Source organism: Polypterus senegalus, chromosome 6, assembly GCF_016835505.1.
Source record: "Polypterus senegalus isolate Bchr_013 chromosome 6, ASM1683550v1, whole genome shotgun sequence".
Lineage (NCBI taxonomy): Eukaryota > Metazoa > Chordata > Cladistia > Polypteriformes > Polypteridae > Polypterus > Polypterus senegalus.
In genome coordinates, this window is record NC_053159.1 from 48,110,631 (window position 1) to 48,133,948 (window position 23,318).

The 23,318-nt window shown below is 40.1% G+C and overlaps 1 protein-coding gene across 3 annotated transcripts in view; it reads right to left on the reverse strand.

The window, feature by feature from the left end:
* The window catches only part of pgap1 (post-GPI attachment to proteins inositol deacylase 1), a 348,101-nt gene that overhangs the window by 40,406 nt on the left and 284,377 nt on the right, over nucleotides 1–23,318 (reverse strand). For all 3 annotated transcript variants that reach the window (XM_039755984.1, XM_039755983.1, XM_039755985.1), the window contains one exon: nucleotides 9,157–9,247. In XM_039755984.1, the coding sequence (XP_039611918.1) occupies nucleotides 9,157–9,247 (91 nt within the window). The remainder of the gene's footprint in view (nucleotides 1–9,156; nucleotides 9,248–23,318) is intronic.

Consider the following 23,318-nt stretch of genomic DNA (forward strand, 5'->3'; position numbering starts at 1 on the left):
CTTACAGTTGAAACTGAGAGTTTAAACCTCTAAGATAGCTTTTTGTAGCCTACTCCTAAACCATGATACTGAACAAACTTTGTTTTCAGATCTTTTGAGAGTTGTTTTGGGGATCCCATACTGTCATCCTTAAGAGGACAGTCAAAGGGAAGCACAAAATGCAACTGACCACCTTAAATACCTTTTCTCGTAATTGGACACACCTGTCTATGAAAGTCAAGGCTTAATGGGCTAATCCAACTAATTTGGTGTTGCAAGTAATCAGTATTAAGCAGTTACATGCGTTCAAATCAGCAAAATTACAAGGGTACCCAAATTTTTGCACAGCCAGTTTTTCACATTTGATTTAATTTCATACAACTAAATACTGCTTCACTAAAAATCTTTATTCAGAAAACACTCCAGTACTCAGAGTAAATTATTATGCAGGCTGACAGGGTTTCCCAAACCTTTTCATATGACTGTAATCTTGAAAAGGATTTCTGTATAGGGTTTATAAAGAATGATATATAATGAACTACCTAATTTATCCTAGCATGTGCACATTTTACATTTATTCTCTGATAGTTTATCTCCAATAACTGAAAAATATTGCCTAAAATCAATATTAAAAATAAAAATTAAAAACCTTATTATTTCTGTGCTTTTGAATTGGTAAATTCCAAGATAATTCAGAAAATTTCTATTTTAATAAACCATTTAAAGCTGTTTTTGTAACAATGTGCTTTAAAAGTCTGGTTTGTCAGAGGACTAATCTATTATGTTTGTAACATTGACTATCCATCCATCCATCATCCAACCCGCTATATCCTAACTACAGGGTCACGGGGGTCTGCTGGAGCCAATCCCAGCCAACACAGGGCGCAAGGCAGGAAGCAAACCCCGGGCAGGGTGCCAGCCCACTGCAAACATTGACTATTGTAAGGTGTATGTTTACATCATTAGCGGGTTAACAAAAAATTACTGAAGTGTATTATTTCACAGATGAGTGAAACTCATTCATATTTTAAGTTTCACATATTTCTGAGGCTTTCCAAGTCTGTCCATTCTTTTCCTTTTTTTTGACTTTCTCAGTACTTCTGATACTGTAAAAAAATCTATTACCTTTTACTTTTTTTTTTTTTTTTACACTTTGGTACAGAAAAAAATCAGTTCATGTGACATTCCTAACACTTTCATACAGGCCAAGTTCAGACCGATTCAATTCATCTACCTGGCAAGTTTCTTTAAGTAATAGGTAACTAAAGTACCCTATGACAGGAAATTGTTATCAAGTAGCAGAGATTAAGTGGCTTGCCAAGAAAACTGTCACTCACTATCAGGGCTCAAAACATCAAAACAGGGATTTTTCACAAAATACACGGGAGGAGGACTAATGGCGAATTTGTAAAACAAAGGTCATAACCAAAACTCAAAATAAAAATTTGGCTGCAAAACCCTCACTGAGACTTTCCTTAATATTTTACAACAAAATTCAGACACTACTTTAGCCATGAGACCTTCTTATATTGTAAAACATGGACTCTATTACCTCTAGGGTCATGTCACACATTCATTATATGCCTTTCAACCTCATAGCATCACAGTGACAGACATACAAATGGCAGTGCCCATGAAAGTTAGAAACAAAATGATGTCGCCTATAAAAAATACAAACACAAAATGTTTGTTTTTGTGGCATCCAAAAAAATCCAAAATTATAAAGACAATGAATTCAAAATTAAAACCGTAAAATTATAAACAATAATAGAACAAAATTTTTAAAATGTATATGTTCCTGACAGTGTCAATTCATAAGTTGTTGACACTGACCACGCTGATCTGATTTAGAAGGCTGATGAAGGTGAAATCGATAAAGTAATCTTGGGGCATGAATGTCTGTAGCTGGCAACCATCACTGTTCTTCAGGTCAATAACCATGCCAGCTTACCAAGGGTTGAACCTGGGAAACCAGACAATAATCTTTTACATTTCATACTCACATTCCCTGTAAGTAATAATAGATGGGATTTCTTTGGTTGGTAGATAAGGGCTAAAGAAAAGCAGTTTGAAATAGGACACATGAAAAAAGTCAGTCTTATAATGTTTCTGAGAGGTCAACTTGTACTTTATAGTTAAAAATTTGCTTTATTATTTTACCAGTAATGGTTCAATGCACGATAACGTGCAGTGAATACACTTGACTTGAGCATTCATAGTTTTCATACTCTTTCTCTGTATGTTTAGCATTCATTTTGCTTAGAGGTTGATGCGCTTTCTGCTTCCTAAGCAGCTCTTCTTTTCTCCATGCTAGCGCCCCGTTGCTTTCTTCTTTCAATTCAGTGTTTGTGTTGCAATTACTTAGTATGTTTTCCTTCATTTTTCACTTAAGCTGGCACTTACAGTGGGTATAGAAAAGAATCACCCCTTCGAAATATTTCCATTTTTATTGCTTTACAGCCTTAAATGAAAACACACACAAAAAAATATTTCTTCCCAGCTTTGCTTACTCAATGCAACCTATAACATTCAAGTGAAAGATCACAGCTATAGTTCAGAAAAATTACAAAAAATCAAAAACAGGACATACTGAGATTAATAAAGGAGCACCTCCCAATGTCAATATTTTGTTGAACTACCATTTGCTTTAATGACTGTCTTGAGTCTGTTGGGATACTTCTCTATCAGCTTTGCACATCTAGATTGAGCAATATTTGCCCACTCTTCTTTACAAAACTGTTCAAGTTTGATCAAATTGGATGATGAGTGTTGGTGGACTGCTATCTTAAAATCTTTCCACAGATTTACAATGGGATTTAAGTCTGGGCTCTGACTGGGCCACACAAGGACTTTCACTTTTTTCTCCTTCAGCCACTGTGTGGTAAATTTTGCTGTGTGCTTCAGGTCGTTGTTGTGTTGGAAGGTGAACATTCTGCCCATCATCAACTTTCTGGCAGAGGGTAGCAGGTTTTTCTTAAGAATTTGACAGTATTTTGCCCCATTCATTTTTCCTTCTACCCTAACGAGAGCCCCAGGCCCTGTGGCAGAGAAACACCACCACAAGATGATGCTGCCACCTCCATGCTTTACTGTAGGTACGGTGTGTTGTGGATGGTGAGCTTCATTGGATTTTCACCAGGTGTACCATTTGGTAGTGAGGCCAATTGTTTGATTTTGGTCTCACCTGACCAAAAGACCTTCTTCCACTTGGCATCAAAATCTTCAAGGTGCATTCTGGCAAAGCTCAAACGAGCCTTAATGTGGCCTTTCTTGAGAAGTGGCTTCTTCCTTGCGACCCTCCTGAACAAGCCACAATTGTGTAGTGCTTGTGAAATTGTTGTCACATGCACAGAATGACCACTCTTTGCCATTAAATCCTGCAACTAATTCAAAGTGGCCATTCACCTCCTGGTAGCCTCTCTTACCAGTTTCCTCCTTGCTCTTCCATCCAGTTTGAAGGCACGACCGGATCCAGGGAGGGTGCTAGTAGTACCAAACACCTGCCACTTCTTTATTATGGAATTTACTGTGCTCCTTGGGATTGATAAAGCCTTTGAGATTTTTTTGTATCCATCTCCTGCCTTATGTCTGTCCACAACTCTATCCCTGAGATCTTTTGAAAGTGGCTTGCCACCCCATAGTCAGTTATTTGCTCTCAGTTGCACTACGAGGCAAGATAATGCTCCAGTAACAGCTGTTTTTATGCTTCACTAATCACACTGATTACAATTGATCACAAGTGGAAGTTAATAACCACGGTCTACAATGGAAATGGTGGTTACTTACACCTGATTGAGTTTACAAATATAGTTTAGCAGGGGGGTGATCCTTTATTAATCTCAGTAATTTTTATTTTTTAAAATTCTTCTGAACTGTAGCTGTGACATCTTTCATTTGGATGTTATAGATTGCACTGAATAAGTAAAGCTAGAAAAAATATTGGTTTGTGCGTTGTCATTTATGGCTGTAAAGCAAAAAAAAGGGGAATATTTCGAAGGGGGTGATTCTTTTCTATATCCACTGTAAGTCTTCAATCTGCCTCAAGAATGATTTAAGATATGAAGAGGTAGGGGAAGTGACGGCGAAGGTGGTATGGATGAGAATGGCGCTGCACGGCGCTGCACGGCCGCCCTGCTGGCCACTGCCAAGAGTTGATTCTACAATACAATAAAATTATATTAAAAAGAAGAATAACCTTAGAGGTCAATCATCACCCCAAAAACAGATAGTAGAAATCACATAGTATATGTGTACCAAATTTCAGGTCAATAGGTCAAACAGTTTGCATGCTACAGGTGATTTAAAATCCTGGACAAACAAATGAACAGCCACGGTAGTGTATTATATATAAAGATAGGATAAATGTACCTTGGAGCTAATTTTTGAAGCTATCATGAAGAAGAACACTCCTCAAACCTGACATTGTGATGGTGCGGGTCTACTTCATGCTGCTACTTCTGTTTGGGAGCCTCTTGAACCTGCTACCGTCAATGTCATAACCAAGATAATCTAGGCAGTTGAGGAAACACACAGAACAAGGGGTGTGGTGTTATGGGTCCACAGCTCGCTCAGCAAAGGGCGTTTTTTAAATAAATAATCACCACAATTGCGGTGCCTTAGTGAGGGTTCGTGGTGGCCGTACCAAGCCACAGAGCGATCTGCGGTGTGGGCGTTTTTCACCTAGTGCACAGGTGAGGGACTGCCCACATCCATGATTGTTCCCGTGGCTAATGTGCTGCAGCTGCTATGGCCCCTCGCAATATAAAAGAAGCGTGAGTCGGTTGGCAGAGGGCAGAGAGAACAAAATGGAAAGAAAAAGAAAGGACGGAGGTTGCAGGAAGCAGGAAGTGTGCGCACAAGTCGGCGCAGGAGAGCAAACAAGCGAGTGGGCGAACGAGTGAGAGTTAGGCTCGCCGGTAGCTGGACAGTGAGCTCTAGCGGGGTGTTTGGCCGACATCTGAGGGCCGTAGTTAGTGGTCGCTCCCGCTGAGCATGTTTTGAAGAGCGGAAGTGACGAGAAGAAGGATGGCTGGCTGCGTAAGGCCGAGAAGGCTCACTCCCGAATGGGACCATGTAGCAATGAGACACCTAACTGACAGTTAAGCCTTCTCCACCAAGTCTCCCATGGCTCTCAGCAGGACACCACGCTGAACCACTATATTCCAACTCTGCTACCTTGCTTGCATTTCTGTGGTCTATAGCCATCCCCCCTCAAAAAGGACAACACGCTAAGCCTTCCTTCACCTGCAGCTCCAGTTGCCTTTCTCCTGGACTTGCACAGCGAGTAACTTCATTGAGTACCTCATTGCTCAAACCTCCCCAGTCATTCAGCAGGAGTAATCTACTTGGGCTCTCCTCCCGGCTATCTGTCTTCACTCTTGCTCGCTCGTTCTCTCTTGCTCCTGCCTGCTCTCTATTCTCTTACCTCTGTCTCAGTTCTTGTGGTGTTGATTTTCTAGTTCTTTCATTATGTTCCTCTCTTGTACCAGCTCTCCTTTATATATATCTGTGGGTGCGGCATCTCAATTACAAACTGTGGAAAACCAATGGAGTAATCAAGACAGACCACACACTCATGTGCAGGTGTGCTCCATCTCAACTTTCTCACCAATCTCCTGCAGCCACACAAGCATGCACACCCATGGTGATCATTTATTTATTTATAAACAGACCCCAAACTGCTTAGCCGTGGACCCACTGTTCCACAGACAACATATCTGGGAGATTCAGATGTAAGGATCAGAATCCTCAATTTTAGGACGGGGTCTTGTTAACACTAGAAAAACTATGTGTTCATCATGTCTTTCCTTGCATTTTCTGTCATCCAACATTTACCCAGATCATTGCAGACACGGAACACACATGAAATATATGTAACAATATATTTTTTCACCCCATACAGTTCCAGACACCTCACACCCAGATAAACAGACTTTAGCAGGGAGAACTCCTGCTGTGTCAGTGATGGATGAGATAGCAGGCCGCTTGCTGCTTGTGCTGACTGACACATTTGCAAAACAAAAGACACTGATAAAGAGGTGTGAAGGAATTTAAGCTGGCCTGGCATTATGACTTTTTGAAAGCTACCGTGATTCTAATGTTAAGCAAGTTCTTCTCTCTTACTTTCTGACAACCTAATTTGATTTCAATAGTAATGACTTCTTTCAAAGATTACCTAATACCATTGTCTGCCATATCATAATTTAGTGCTTCTATTAGTCTATTTTTGAATACTGGAATGAACACGCCACAATCTGTAGAAAGGGTTTTAAAATGAATAATATATTCAAGTTATAGATTTAGTTTATCTGGTTTAGATTCAACATCATAATTAGTTCCCACTGCGAATGAGTAAATTATTCAAGTATTGTTTTAACTAGAGAATCAGGGGACAGGGAGATCTGGAGAGGCCATGTTTAGAATTGTACATGAAATGATGAACAGTAGTGTAAAGGCAAGTATTATGTACAGTAAATTATTTATAGTAAAAAATTAATATGCCAAAGCAAAATATGTAAAACATTCAAATTTGCTTAAAATGTAGGAGTTTCAAAAACAAAACAAGTTAGTTAAAATTGTATGTAGCTGAGCATAATTATGACATTATATTAATAACAGAGATATTACTGTTTACAAGGCATTTCTATCTTCTTCATGGAAGAAAAAAAGTGCAAACCATCAGCACAGATACATGGGAAACAAAAAAGATGAACCCAGAGACGTGACTTCAAACAAGTGAACAAGCTAGACTCACACCATGGGCAATGTGTGCCCCAAGATTGGAACTGTCTGAGTGCAATGATACGTATGTAAAAGGGTTGGCAAAAGTAGGTTTACACTTGTGAGTACATGAAGACAGCAATTTGAGTACTTGTAAGATTGTAACTAAATGCACTGTGCCACTCTTTCGAGTTAATAAAGCTACTGTGTGTGTGTGTGTGTGTACATACACACATACAGGCCACTTTATAAGGTACACCTTGCTAGTATCATGTTGGACCCCTCTTTGCCTCAGGATTACTGTAATTCTTCATGGCATACACTCAACAAGGTGCTGGAAACACTGCTTAGGGATTCTGGTCCATATTGACATGACAGCATCAAGCAGTTGCTGCAGATTTGTCAGCTATACATCCATGATGCAAATTTCCCACTCTATCACTTACTAAGGTGCTCTATTAGATTGAGATCTGGTGACTGTGGAGTCCATTTGAGTACAGTGAACTCATTGTCATGTGCAAGAAACCAGTTTGAGATGATCTGACCTTTGTGACATGGTGCATTATTCTGCTGGAAATAGCCAACAGAAGATGGGTACACTGTGTAATAAAGGGATGGACATGGTCTTTAACAATACTCAGGTAGGTTATGGCATTTAAATAATACTCAATTGGTAGTAAGAGGCCCCAAGTGTGCCAAGAAAATATCCCCCACACCATTACGCCACCAGCAGACTGAACCACTGATACAAGGTAGAATGGATCCAAGCTTTCATGTTGCTGACACCAAATTTTGACCCTACCTTCAGAATGTTGCAGCAGAAATCCAGACTCATCAGACCAATGTTTTTACAATCTTCAGCTGTCTATTTTGGTGAACCCAAGCAAACTGTGACCTCATTTGCCTATTCTTACCCGATAGGAGTGGTATTCGATGTGGTCTCCTGTTGCTGTAGCCCAACTGCTTCAAGTGCCGATGTGTTGTGCTTTCAGAGATGCTCTTTTGCATATCTCAGTTGTAATGAGTGGTTATTTCAGTTACTGCTGGCTTAATATTAGGGTTGCTGCCATGTAATTGACTGATTAGATATTTGCAGTAACAAGCAGTTGAAAAGGTGTACCAAATAAAGTGGCTGGTAAGTGTATGTATATATATTTACTTAGTGATAATTTGTAGCCATTTGTACATTTTGTTTCTGGTTATCCAATCCAGGTGGTTCATCATGTGGTGGGTACAGCAATATGCTATCAGCACATGCTCTTAACAAGTTGCATTTACAATTGTATAAAATTCAATTTAATACTTAAATCCGTGTGCCAGTACATTTCCCTTCTTGGGAGCAATCTCCACTAACCTAACCTAACCTATCATTATATGTATTTTTTTTTGTTCGCGGCACAGGGGTGGAGTGGTTAACATTGCTGCCTTTCAGCTCAGATCACATTTTTGGCTACTATATTTGGTCTAATATAGTTGGCAGATGCCAGATATAATCAATTCAAAGTTTCACCTTCCCCATTGACTTCAATGCATTTTGAACAGCTTGGCAAAGCTTCCAAAGACTTCCATGAATTTCCCGGACTTGGCTAAGCAAACTCCACAGGCTTCCGTCATTACTAGGACTCGGTACTATCAGCTTCCAGACAGTGTTCCAAAGAAATTAAGAAGTTCTAAAAAAATGTTACGTTACATAGCACAATATGTAGAATACAAGTCAAAAGAGGCTATACTTAAGCTTCATAGTGCACTAGTGAGGTCACACCTGGAATATTTTGTGCAGGTTTGGTTCCTGGGGTACAAAAGGTACAGAGCAGTAGTAAAAAAAAAAAAAAAAAAAAAAAAAGTCAGAGAAGAGCAACTAGGCTAATTTCTAGAGGATGAGTTCTGAGGAAAGACTAAAATAATGGAACCTTTTCAGTTTAAGCAAAAACAGATTAAATGTTTAAAATTATGAAAGGCATTAGTACAGTGGATTCTGCCTGCTGCTTTAAAATAACTTCAACAAAACCACAGGGACACACTTGGAAACTTAGGGGTAGATTTTGCACAAACTTAAGAAAGTTTTACTTTGCACAGAGAACCATAGACACATGGCATAAGTTGCCAAGTAGTCTAGTACAATCGTAGGCCTTTAGAAACAGTCAAAATGTGACTTTTATTTGAAGGAAGTAAGTGGATAGGATGGGTGAGTTTTCAAGAACACTGCAATTTCCTCCAGAAACTTCATATATAATATAATAATAATAATTATTACTTTTGTACACAGAAGTGACTATTCTTAGGGGTTTTCTTCTAAAAGTAAAATAAATGAATCTTTAGTTTTTCTTAAGCAAATGAGCTTAATTATACAGTAGCAACAAAGGTTCATTTACATTAGTTACCAACTGTATCCCAAAAGTAATGATCACAGTAAGGTATCTGGCAAGGTTAAAAACCAAAAACATACTCTTTACTCACCGCAAAATGTAAAGTATAACACTGACCACAGGCAGCACCTTATATGGATTAGCTGAAGCAACAAGGGCTTTCACTGGACTCACAGTGTGTCCTAAAATAAAGAAAAAAGGTATTTCAGAGTAAATTAAATGTATTTATAAAAAATTAATATTTTTTCTAAATCAATTAATTGAATCTAAAGATGTTAAATCATTTTGCATCAGGTTAAATAGTGCTTAATATAGTGTACAGATCATATTACTGCTCATAAACAGCAACACACTAATAACTAATCCATGTAATCATTCTTTCAAATGCCACAAGTCTCTTACAGGTCCCACTCAAGCACAAAACTACATTCAGTCATACCAGGCCAATTTTTGAATCAACCCTACTTGCACCTATGGTTTTTCCCCCCCAAGGGGGAAAAAATAAAAAAAAAAAAAATCAAGTGTGTGTATATACAAAAAGAAAAAAACAATTGCATCAATCCTAAAAGAAACTATCCCAACACCAAACAAGTATATATACCTCCACCAAAAGTATCACTCGGATATATATGAATAAACAAAAAACATTTACACAGCTGTCAAATAACACAACTGCTCCTTCAATAGCTCAGCAGTGCTTAACCCTACCTTGCCTTTAGGTCCACTGATGACACCTGCTGGCCAGCAGCTCCTTAAGTATATCTAGCAAGATTATCCAGCCAATCTGCCACCCCATCTACCTCACAAACCTATACAGGTAAATGCTGGCACATTCATGCCACGCGCCGCAACATGCCCATAGCAACTTTCTATTTAAAATCAAATTCCTGCTGGTCGCGTGAGTGTAAGCCACACTGGACGGCCAATGGGTATGTTGAGGTCAACCACACCAGTTGCCGACTTACCAGTAAGTAAGTTTCAACTATTTGGCATACAGGATCCCCATCTCTGACTCAACATTGGTTACAATGGCAAATGTCGGCTGTTTCTTCCAGTTGTGCCGTACCTTAAACTGCCTGCGATTGGCAGGCTGCGTGGACACCAGAGTGTGAAACTGAACACTCTGCTGAGGAGCCTGTACTGGCCTTTATACCAGTTCCACATGTGCCCAGACCCACCATGTCTCAAAGATGGTCCCGCGTTTCTGTGGTAGTACCTTTAAAACACAAACAGTAAGCGCCCTATCTTTATGCGGGCGTACTTTTACACTTGTAAACAATAATGTTTGACTTGATGTTACTTTTAACTAAAATTGGTAATGCATGGAGTCACAAAATATCACATAACCATACTGAGCAATGCAGTCATAGTAGTGTGGCAGGCTTGATAGCCAAACTGAAATACTTCACAACTTCTTTATAAGGTCATTATTGCCATGTCTACAGAGTACAATGGCATTCTTACTTGCATGGTATAAGTGACATGCAACACATTTTTAGAATCTAAATAGCACTGTACATGAAACGTAGCAGCCTTTTCTAACACTTTATAGTTAAAAGTAGATTAAAAAATATGGTGATAATTAGACAACCACACAGGATCAAAATTAGGTTTTTTAAGCATAATCATATAGCAGTACGCTGAAACACTAGAATCTCTGAAGCCTATGAAAAGAGTCGTAATGCTGGGCCACCTTAAATTCACTCGCTCCTTTTCATCAGCGTCTTTGTTTTGCAAATGTGTCAATCAGCACAAGCAGGCTGCTATCCCACCCCCCCAACGACATAGCTGAAGTTCTCCCAGCTCAAGTCTGTTTATATGGGTGTGAGGTGCCTGGAATTGCACAGGGTAAATAATATATAGTTATTTGGAAGATATACATTTTATGTGTGTTCCATTGTCAACAATAATCTGAATAAATGAAGGATGAAAGGAAATGCATAACAAGAAATATTGAACACATGAAACAGAACTTTTTTCATGTTATAATAAAGACAAAAGGCTGACGTTAACTGTATAATGTGTGACGACTGAAATCCAAAAATCAAATACACACTTTCAAAAAATGTATAACAAAACAAGTGTGCCTTTATTCAATAATATAACTGAAGAAAAAGAAATTATTCAATTTACATATTACTGTCAATATGTAAAAACCAAGGCCCAATTATCAATTGCATGGCTGGTGTAGAGGTAAGAATAGCCACATCTAAATCAAGAAGTTGCAGGTTTGATCGCTGGTCTTCCATGCATTTACCATTTTAAGCAGTGAGCTGCTATTTTTATTACTATTACATAATAAAAACATACATATGCTTTGAGTCTGTAACAGCTGGTGTAAAGTTTTACTACTTGTAAAAGATATTGCTGAAGGGATATAAGCAGACACAAAAACACTGGTGAATCATGTCTTCTTGGTATCTTGTTGTTACTTTAATTTTTTTTTTTTAATTAAATTTTTGTCTTGAATAAAAGCACACTTGTTTCGCTATACCTTTGCAAAAGTCTTTATTTTATATTCTAGTAACCACTTGAATTATATCAAATCTGTCTCTGCCTCTCTCATGTACACACATAGACATCCATGCACGAAAACACAATTATTTGAACACACTATGCCATTTGAGCATGATTTGTCATTTGAACATTGTTTTTGTTTCCGATCTTGCCCAATCTATGCGTTGTAGTGCATGGTACTGGGAATGCAGACAGACAACTTCTTTTAGGGCGCATACACCGTCAGCATGGCACTGCTAGATCTAAATACTAGCATGGAGAATTCCATACATACTGAAGTGATTTTAGTTGCAGGTAGAAGTTCCCATCCCACTTTATGGTGCCAAGCAGAGTTGTGTTGCAGTTAGGGAATCCATTCCCGGGAATCCTGCATGTCATTTCCGGGAATCCTGGGCTCCCGGGGATGACACAGTGCACAGCCATCTCACATGTGAACGGTTTTAGAACGACCAACGCTTATTTTTAATAAAACTACTGCAATATGTTGACACCAATAAAAGACTAACCTTATCTACAAGCTGTTCATGCTGTCATATACAGTGCATCCGGAAAGTATTCACAGCGCATCACTTTTTCCACATTTTGTTATGTTACAGCCTTAGACCAAAATTGATTAAATTCATTTTTTCCTCAGAATTCTACACACAACACCCCATAATGTCAATGTGAAAAAAGTTTACTTCAGGTTTTTGCAAATTTATTAAAAATAAAAAAACTGAAACACATGTACATAAGTATTCACAGCCTTTGCTCAATACTTTGTCAATGCACCTTTGGCAGCAATTAAAGCCTCAAGTCTTTTTGAATATGATGCCACAAGCTTGGCACACCTATCCTTGGCCAGTTTCGCACATTCCTCTTTGCAGCACCTCTCAAGCTCCATCAGGTTGGATGGGAAGCATCAGGGCACAGCCATTTTAAGATCTCTCCAGAGATGTTCAATCGGATTCAAGTCTGGGCTCTGGCTGGGCCACTCAAGGACATTCACAGACTTGTTCTGAAGCCACTCCTTTGATATCTTGGTTGTGTGCTTAGGGTTGTTGTCCTGCTGAAAGATGAACCATCGCCCCAGTCTGAGGTCAAGAGCGCTCTGGAGCAGGTTTTCATCCAGGATGTCTCTGTACATTGCTGCAGTCATCTTTCCCTTTATTCTAACTAGTCTCCCAGTTCCTGGGAAAAACATCCCCACAGCATGATGCTGCCACCACCATGCTTCACTGTAGGGATGATATTGGCCTGGTGATGAGCGGTGCCCGTTTTCCTCCAAACGTGATGCCTGGTATTCACACCAAAGAGTTCAATCTTTGTCTCATTAGGCCAGAGAATTTTGTTTCTCATGTTCTGAGAGTCCTTCAGGTGCCTTTTGGCAAACTCAAGGCTGGCTGCCATGTGCCTTTTACTAAGGAGTGGCTTCCGTCTGGCCACTCTACCATACAGGCCTGATTGGTGGATTGCTGCAGAGATGGTTGTCCTTCTGGAAGGTTCTCCTCTCTTCACAGAGGACCACTGGAGCTCTGACAGAGTGACCATCGGGTTCTTAGTCACCTCCCTGATTAACGCCGTTCTCCCCCGATTGCTCAGTTTAGATGGCCAGACAGGAACAGCCCTGCTGGTTTCGAACTTCTTCCACTTACGGATGATGGAAGCCACTGTGCCCATTGGTACCTTCAAAGCAGCAGAAATGTTTATGTAACCTTCCCCAGATTTGTGCCTCAAGACCATCCTGTCTCAGAGGTCTACAGACAATTCCTTTGACTTCATGGTTGGTTTGTGCTCTGACATGAACTGTCAACTGTGGGACCTTATATAGACCGTTGTGTGCCTTTCCAAATTATGTACAATCAGCTGAATTTACCACAGGTGGACTCCAATTAAGCTACAGAAACATCTCAAGGATGATCGGGGAAACAGGATGTACCTGAGCTCAATTTTGAGCTTCATGGCAAAAGCTGTGAATACTTATGCACATGTGCTTTCTCAATTTTTTTTATTTTTAATAAATTTGCAAAAATCTCAAGTAAACTTTTTTCACGTGGTCATTATGGGGTGTTATGTGTAGAATTCTGAGGAAAAAAATTAATTTAATCCATTTTGGAATAAGGCTGTAACATAACAAAATGTGGAAAAAGTGATGCACTGTGAATACTTTCCGGATGCACTATATATATATATATATATATATATATATATATATATATATATATATACACATTGCTCACAAAAATTAAAGGAACACTTTTTTATTGGGCCTGGCATGAAATCAATTAAACCTGTCTGATAATTTTCTGGTTGGTTAAGCAGCTGAGGTCATTGTTAATCACTTTCAGCTGTATTGGTGTTCATGGACTTAACGACAGGTGCACTAAAGTGGCAACAATTAGAAAACCCTCAAAACAGGACTGGTTTTACATGTGGAGGTCATTTCAAGTTTCTCCCTCTTGATCTTTTTGGCTGGTTTTCCACTCGTGCTAGTTTTGGCTTGAGTAATCATCTCTACTGGCAGTATGAGGTGATTCCTTAACCCTACAGAAGTTGCACAGGTTGTCCAACTTCTCCAGGATGGCACATCCACACGTGCTGCAGCAAGAAGGTTTAATGTGTCTCCCAGCACAATCTCCAGAACATGGAGGAGATTTCAGGAGACTGGCTGTTATTCTCGGAGAGCTGGACAGGGCCGTAGAAGGTCCTCAACCCATCAGCAGGACCGATACCTGCTCCTTTGTGCAAGGCGGAACAGGCTGAGCACTGCTCGTGCCCTACAGAATGACCTCCAGAGGGCCACTGGTGTGAATGTCTCTACCCAAACAATCAGGAACAGACTTCATGAAGATGGCCTGAGGGCCCGACGTCCTGTAGTGGGCCCTGTGCTCACTGCCCAGCACCGTGGAGCTCGACTGGCATTTGCTCAAGAACACCAGAATTGCCAAGTCCGCCACTGGCCCTGTACTTTTACAGGCGAGAGCAGGTTCACCCTGAGCAGCTGTGATAGGCGTGAAAGAGTCTGGAGAAGACAAGGAGAACGATATGCTGCCTGCAACGCGTTCAACATGACAGGTTTGGTGGTGGGTCAGTGATGGTCTGGGGAGGCATATCCATGGAGGGACGCACAGACATCTACTGCGTAGGAAATGGTGCTCTGACTGCCATAAGGTATCGAGATGAAATCCTTGAACCCATTGTCAGACCCTACGCTGGTGCAGTAGGTCCTGGTTTCCTCCTAATGCACGACAATGCCCGGCCTCATGTGGCAAGAATTTGCAGGCAGGATGAAGGAATTGAAACAATTGAATGGCCTTCACGATCCCCTGACTTAAACCCAATAGAACATCTGTGGGACATTATGTTTCGGTCCATTAGGCGCCGCCAGGTTGCTCCTCAGACTGTACAACAGCTCAGGGATGCCCTCATACAGATCTGGGAGGAAATGCCACAAGACACCATCCGTCGTCTCATTAGGAGCATGCCCGACGTTGTCAAGCATGCATACAAGCTCGGGGGCCACACAAGATACTGAAAAGCATTTTGAGTAGCAGAAATTAAGTTTTTGAAAAAATGGACTAGCCTGCCACATCTTCATTTCACTCTGATTTTAGGGTGTCTACACAATTGAGCCCTCTGTAGGCAGAAAACTTTTATTTCCATTAAAAGACTTGGCATCCTTTTGTTCCTAAGACATTGCCCTGTCGTTATTTGTATAGATATCCAACTTCATATTGAGATCTGATGTATCTAATGTGTTTCTTTAAAGTGTTCCTTTAATTTTTGTGAGCAGTGTATATATATATATATATATATATATATATATATATATATATATATATATATATATATATATATATATATATACACATATATATATATATATATATATATATATACACTCAACAAAAAGCGTCCCTTTTCAGGACTGTGTATTTCAACAATTATGTTTTAAAATCCAAATAACTTTACAGATCTTCATTGTAAAGGGTTTAAACAATGTTTTCCATGCATGTTCAATTAACCATAATCAATTAATTAACATGCACCCGTGGAATGGTCGTTAAGAACTTAACAGCTTACAGAAAGTAGGCATTTAAAGTAACAGTTCTAAAAACGCAGGACACTAAAGAGACTTGTCTACCGACTGTGAAAAACACCCAAAGAAAGATGCCCAGGGTCCCTGCTCATCTGCGTGAATGTGCATTAGGCATGGGAGCAGGGAGGCATGAGGACTGCTGATGTGGCTAGGGCAATAAATTGCCATGTCCGCACTGTGAGACGCCTAAGACAGCGCTACAGGGAGACAGGAAGGACAGCTGATCATCCTCGCAGTGGAAGACCATGTGTAACAACACCTGCACAGGATCGGTACATCCGAATATCACACCTGCGTGACAGGTACAGGATGGCCACAACAACTGCCCGAGTCACACCAGGAACACACAATCCCTCCACCAGTGCTCAGACTGTCCGCAATAGGCTGAGAGAGGCTGGACTGAGGGCTTGTAGGCCTGTTCTAAGGCAGGTCCTTACCAGACATCACCAGCAACAACGCCGCCTATGGGCACAAACCAGACAGGAGTGGCAAAAAGTGCTCTTCAGTGATGAGTCACGGTTTTGTCTCACCAGGGGTGATGGACGGATTCGTGTTTATCGTCGAAGGAAAGAGCGTTACACCGAGGCCTGTACCCTGGAGCGGGATCGATTTGGATAGATGGCTAGGGCCATTCCCCCCAGAAATGTCCAGAAACTTGCAGGTGCCTTGGTGGAAGAGTGGGGTAACATCTCACAGCAAGAACTGACAAATTTGGTCCTGTCCATAAGGAGGAGATGCACTGCAGTACTTCAAGCAGCTGGTGGCCACACCAGATACTGACTGGTACTTTTGATTTTGAGCCTCCCTTCATTCAGGGACACATTGTGAAACATTCAAAAGTCAGAGGACGTTTCTTTTTTTGCTGAGTATATATATATATATATATATATATATATATATATATATATATATATATATATATATATATATATATACAGTGGAACCTCGTTCACGACCATAATTAAGTTCCAGAACTTTGGTTGTAAACCGAGTTGGTCGTGAACCGAAGCAGTTTCCCCCATAGGATTGTATGTAAACACAATTAATCCGTTCCAGACCGTACAAACTGTATGTAAATATGTAAAAATATGTAAAGGTTAAGCACAAATATAGTTAATTACACCATAGAATCCACAGTGTAATAGTAAACTAATGTAAAAACATTGAATAACACTGACACAAAAAACCCAGGCTCCCTGATCAGCTACAGGAGCTGGCTCACTCACGTGCTTTCTCTCTGTAGCACACACACCACCAAAGCCCCTCCCTACCTCAGCTACAGGAGCAGGCTGGCTCACGAGCTCTCTTCTCTGTGTAGCGCGAGCACAAACACACACACACACCCCTATCCGTCCCCCCAATCCCTTCACTGTCAGCTGCCCGGCTCTCTAATTTTTCTGTAGCACGTGCTCGCGCAGCATTTTTTTTAAAATGACTTTTAAGCACAGCAGAAAAAAAATCCGAAGCGCTTGCAAAAACCAACTCACAAGCAAACAAAAAAGTAAGATTGCAGGAGATCACGCTATTAAACCTAAAGCCTGATCGCTGTAAACAATGTTTTTAAAATGAGTTTTAAGCACAGCAGAAAAAACATCGCACAAATCCGAACTTCATTTAAAAACCAACTCGCAAGCAACCAAAAAAGTAACATTGCAACAAATCACACGATGAAGTCCTCCATGTAAACAATTTTTAATGAGTTTTAAGCACAAGGAAAAAAGCGAACATTTGAAAAAAGAGAAAAATAACATTGCAACAAATCGCATTATGAACTAAAAAAATTACTTTTGAAAAATCTGTAATACAAAAACCACCAAGAAAACTAACCTTGCATGAAACGAGTTCTGGCATAAAGTGTTTTCCTTCAGGTGTTTTCTCTCTTGTGATTTCTTGGGTTTCTGGTGCTTTTAGCTGTTTAGCTAGTGGGAGTGAAAGCCTCCTGCAGCCATTCCAAAAAGAACGTTCTTGTGACCCTCCACATTACTGGCAGTCTGGCTTTGTTTACATTATGCTGCTTGAAAGCACGAGGGTTCTCCGATTGGTAAATGAGTAAACTGGTAAACAGTTTTCCACCTTTTGTAATTTCTTTCTTTACTTCGATTTCAATTTTCTTCAAAACTTTCTTCTGACCACTCTCCACTTGCTTAGAAGCCATAGATAACTGCAAAAGCACACGAAATACTGTAGAGCACAAAGAGAGTGCACGTCTTATTGAAAACAATGAACAAGGAGCGGCTTTGCTTAAATGAAAAAGCATGGCAGCTCTCTTTCTCTCTCAGGCTGCCTGTGGGGGAGGGATGGTTAAGCTTGCACTACAGCCTACAGATAGGCAGGCAAACACGTGCAGCAATCTCCTCCTCCCCCTTCCCAGCAGGCACGTGCTCGCTCACTCTTGCTCTCTCTCTCTCTCAACTGAGGACGCAAGGAAAACTGGCTTGTTCAGCAAACACGTGAAGCAATCTCCTCCTCCCCCTCCCTAGCAGGCACGTGCTCGCTTCGCTCTTTCTCTCTTTCAGCTCAGCTTGCAGGCATGCAAGGGAACCTGGCTTGTTCGTATACCGAGTGTGTGGTTGTGAACCGAGGCAAAAGTTTGGAGATCTTTTTGGTCGTGAACCGAGGTTCCACTGTATATATATATATATACACTAATAAAAGGCAAAGCCCTCACTGACTGACTGACTGACTGACTCACTCACTGACTCATCACTAATTCTCCAAGTTCCCGTATAGGTAGAAGGCTGAAATTTGGCAGGCTCATTCCTTATAGCTTACTTACAAAAGTTGGGCAGGTTTAATTTCGAAATTCTACGTGTAATGGTCATAACTGGAAGCTATTTTTCTCTATTTATTGTAATGGAGTTGAGCTCGAAAGCAGTGGGGGCGGAGTTTCATGTGACATCATCACGCCTCCCACGTAATCACGTGAACTGACTGTCAACGCAGTGCGTAGAAAACCAGAAAGAGCTCCAAAAAGAGCTGAAGAAAACATGCATTATATAATCGAGAAGGCAGCAAAACAATAAAAAGCGAGCGAGTGACATATACAACCATATTCATGAGTTCTGCTACTTCGGAAACAAAGCAAGGTGTAAACCTAAAGTTTAAATGAAGTTCATAGACAGGCTGCCGCTGGCGTTTGTCATGCCCACGGGTAATGCGGGATACAAGTTTAATGAGAGGACACAGGATATAAACGAGCGTTTTGATCACTTTGTAACTAAGTTAAAATTGCACGTGAAGGGCTGTGCTTATGCAAATTCCGAGACTGTGTTTGTGGGTGATTGACAGTTAAAGGCGGTGGGGAGTCACGTCATCATCTCCCTCCCATTCACCTCATTTCGCTCTGAGCTGAGCTCCGCAGCTACGACGCAGTGTTACGGAGCGACGTTGTGACGCTGCCACCAAATACTCACAGAAAAATCCACAAGTTAATACACACGCTGTTTCTACAGTTTCTCCACACTGAATCCTCCAGGCACTACTTACAAAAGGTTACATTGACAATCGTGTTACGTTATTTTTAAAATCTTTCCTTTTCTTAACACAAGCACAGCTGAGAAGCTTCGATGCATATGCTCCATAACACGTTAAAAAATCACGCATTTAATCACACTTTGCAATACAAGCAAAGGGAACTTCTGTCAATGCATGATTTCATGGTACACGATTACATTGATCAGCGCTTCCCGATTCATTTTACCCTCGCACACCCTTGGTTTGAGAAGAAGTATGAAAAAATATGAGGTTAACACAGAAAAACAGATCACCAATTGAAGCTTTATGAATTATCGATTCTCCATCAATAATTGTTTTGGTAAAGCCATACTCAGTGAATTCATTAGATGAACGGTAAAAAGTAAGAGCGAGGGGAGGGTGACTTATTGAGGCACGCAGGCAAAACCACAATAGCACGCGGGCTCGATGTAGTGCGCGTCAACTCGATCTGAATTGCGCGATCACATTCGAAAAAATATATTTTTTCAAATTCTATTTAGTCCATATGTGTCAAACTCAAGGCCCTAGGGCCACATCCGGCCCGGCGTGTAATTATATCCGGCCTGCGAGATCATTTTATATATTATTGTTATTAATGGCCCGGGGATATGAAGCGCTGGTAACACAATAAACTACAGATCCCATAATGCAGCGCTTCAGCTGCCATTCCAAACACTTACCGCGTTAATCAAGTCTAGCATATGATGCTGCAAGTTATTGCGAAGGTAGCCCACACGATGCCAAAGAGAAAAGTTGATTCTGAAAATAGAGCCTTTAAAAACCGATGGGAGGCTGAGTATATGTTTACTGACATTGCCGGTAAACCCGTGTGTCTCATTTGTGGAGCTAATGTGGCTGTAATTACAGAATTTAATCTAAGACGGCACTATGAGACAAAACATCAGGATAACCTGAAAGACCTGAATGCAATGCAGAAGATACAGAAAGCAGAAGAGTTAAAGAAGAATCTGACACTTCAGCAGACGTTTTTACCGTGCAAAATCACAAAGTGATTTCAAGTGAAGCTGCTTTTATGGGAGACACAAATGCACCAGTGCAACTTGCCCCACTTTCCCTGTTGCCAAGTAATGTTGAACTAAGTCAGCACAATGGTGTTCCCAAATATGCACTTTGCTGATAAACTGAGAGCACTGCGCACTGAGTTCGCACGGCGCTTTGGTGACTTTGAAGAACAAAAAAAGAATTTTGAGTTGTTTCGCAACCCATTTGCTGTCGATGTGGAAACTGCACCTGTGCAGATTCAGATGGAGGTGATTGAGCTGCAGTGTAATGGCACACTGAAGGCAAAGTACGATACTGCAGGGCCCGCACAGTTTATTCACTCCATTCTTGCAGAAATGCTCCAGCTCCGTCTACATGCGGCTCGAACATTGTGCATGTTTGGTACCACATATCTGTGTGAGAAGCTCTTCTCAGTGATGAAGACTAACAAAACAGCACACAGGAGTCACCTCACTGATGAGCACCTGCAGTCCATCCTGAGAATCTCCACAACACAGAACCTCACACCAAACATAAATGAACTTGTTGCCAAAAAAAGATGCCAGGCATCCAGCTCTGATAAAATGACATATGAGCAAAGACAACTGAATGATTTGATTTGTTATTGCTGAAAAGAACAAATTTTATTTATATTTCCAGGTTTTGTTATGCAGCATGTTCATATTTGAATTTGTATAATTTTGACAGGATATATTTTTAAGTTTATTTTTTATATAAAACGACATAAAAGTAAAGAAATTTGAATGTTTATTCTTTTAACGTTTACTTTATTTCTAACTTGTATAATTTAGACAGGATATATTTTTATGGAGAGCAAAATAAGTTATTTAAGGTTTGAGTTGATTTATTCCGGAATAATATTCCTGTCTGTTTTTATTCATATTTATGTTCAAAAAAGTTAAGTTTTAAAAGTTTAGTTTTAGTGTGTTCAATAAATGTTGATCCTGTTCAGCCCGCGACCTAAAGTGTGTTTTGGATTTTGGCCCCCTGTGCAATTGAGTTTGACACCCCTGATTTAGTCGACACAAATATCTTTGGTTGGAATGTAAGGCGAATTTACTCTTTACATTTGTATGGTGAAGAAAAATTTATGCAATGATGCCTACATTTAACTTCCATTCCTACCAAAGATATTTCTGTCGACTAAATAAAAATTCCTTCTATTTAAAATTTAAATAGAACTTGAACAGATATCATAGTTCATAATATCCACGCAGACTTGCACATAAGAACGGGAGTCATCCGTTTTAACAAACAGCGTATTGCACTGATACGAAATAGCCTGCCCATTTAATTATTTAGGAATGGATAAATAAATTGAGATTTTGTACAAATAATGTTTTTCTTTTTTTTCCTTGATGGATTCTGCATATTTGTCACACTAATTGTTTCTGATCATCAAACACATTTAACCATTAGTCAAATATAACACAAGTCAACACAAAATGCAGTTTTTAAATGATGGTTTTTATTATTTAGAGAGAAAAAAAATCCAAACCTACATGGCCCTGTGTGAAAAAGTAATTGCCCCCTTGTTAAAAAATAACCTAACTGTGGTGTATCACACCTGAGTTCAATTTCCGTAGCCACCCCCAGGCCTGATTACTGCCACAACTGTTTCAATCAAGAAATCACTTAAATAGGAGCTTCCTGACACAGAGAAGTAGACCAAAAGCACCTCAAAAGCTAGACATCATGCCAAGATCCAAAGAAATTCAGGAACAAATGAGAACAGAAGTAATTGAGCTCTATCAGTCTGGTAAAGGTTATAAAGCCATTTCTAAAGCTTTGGGACTCCAGCGAACCACAGTGAGAGCCATTATCCACAAATGGCAAAAACATGGAACAGTGGTGAACCTTCCCAGGAGTGGCCAGCCGACCAAAATTACCCCAAGAGCGCAGAGACGACTCATCCGAGAGGTCACAAAAGACCCCAGGACAACGTCTAAAGAACTGCAGGCCTCAATTGCCTCAATTAAGGTCAGTGTTCACGACTTCACCATAAGAAAGAGACTGGGCAAAAACGGCCTGCATGGCAGATTTCAAGACGCAAAACCACTGTTAAGAAAAAGAACATTAGGGCTCGTCTCAATTTTGCTAAGAAACATCTCAATGATTGCCAAGACTTTTGGGAAAATACCTTATGGACTGATGAGACAAAAGTTGAACTTTTGGAAGGCAAATGTCCGTTACATCTGGCGTAAAAGGAACACAGCATTTCAGAAAAGGAACATCATACCAACAGTAAAATATGGTGGTGGTAGTGTGATGGTCTGGGGTTGTTTTGCGGCTTCAGGACCTGGAAGGCTTGCTGTGATAGATGGAACCATGAATTCTACTGTCTACTAAAAAATCCTGAAGGAGAATGTCCGGCCATCTGTTCGTCAACTCAAGCTGAAGCGATCTTGGGTGCTGCAACAGGACAATGACCCAAAACACACCAGCAAATCCACCTCTGAATGGCTGAAGAAAAACAAAATGAAGACTTTGTAGTGGCCTAGTCAAAGTCCTGACCTGAATCCAATTGAGATGCAATGGCATGACCTTAAAAAGGCGGTTCATGCTAGAAAACCCTCAAATAAAGCTGAATTACAACAATTCTGCAAAGATGAGTGGGCCAAAATTCCTCCAGGCTGTAAAAGACTCATTGCAAGTTATCGCAAACACTTGATTGCAGTTATTGCTGCTAAGGGTGGCCCAACCAGTTATTAGGTTCAGGGGCAATTACTTTTCACACAGGGCCATGTAGGTTTGGATTTTTTTTCTCCCTAAATAATAAAAACTATCATTTAAAAACTGCATTTTGTGTTTACTTGTGTTATATTTGACTAATGGTTAAATGTGTTTGATTATCAGAAACATTTTGTGTGACAAACATGCAAAAGAATAAGAAATCAGGAAGGGGGCAAATAGTTTTTCACACCACTGTATGTATGTATATGTATGTGTGTATATGTAGATATGTATATATATGTGGATGTATGTGTATATATATATATATATATATATATATATATATATATATGTGTGTGTGTGTGTGTGTATATATAATGTAGACTCAAACCGATTATGACAGCAGCAATCCAAGCTGTGAGAAAACACTAAAAAGGAGGCGTGTCAGACGTCGTGGTACATTTTCT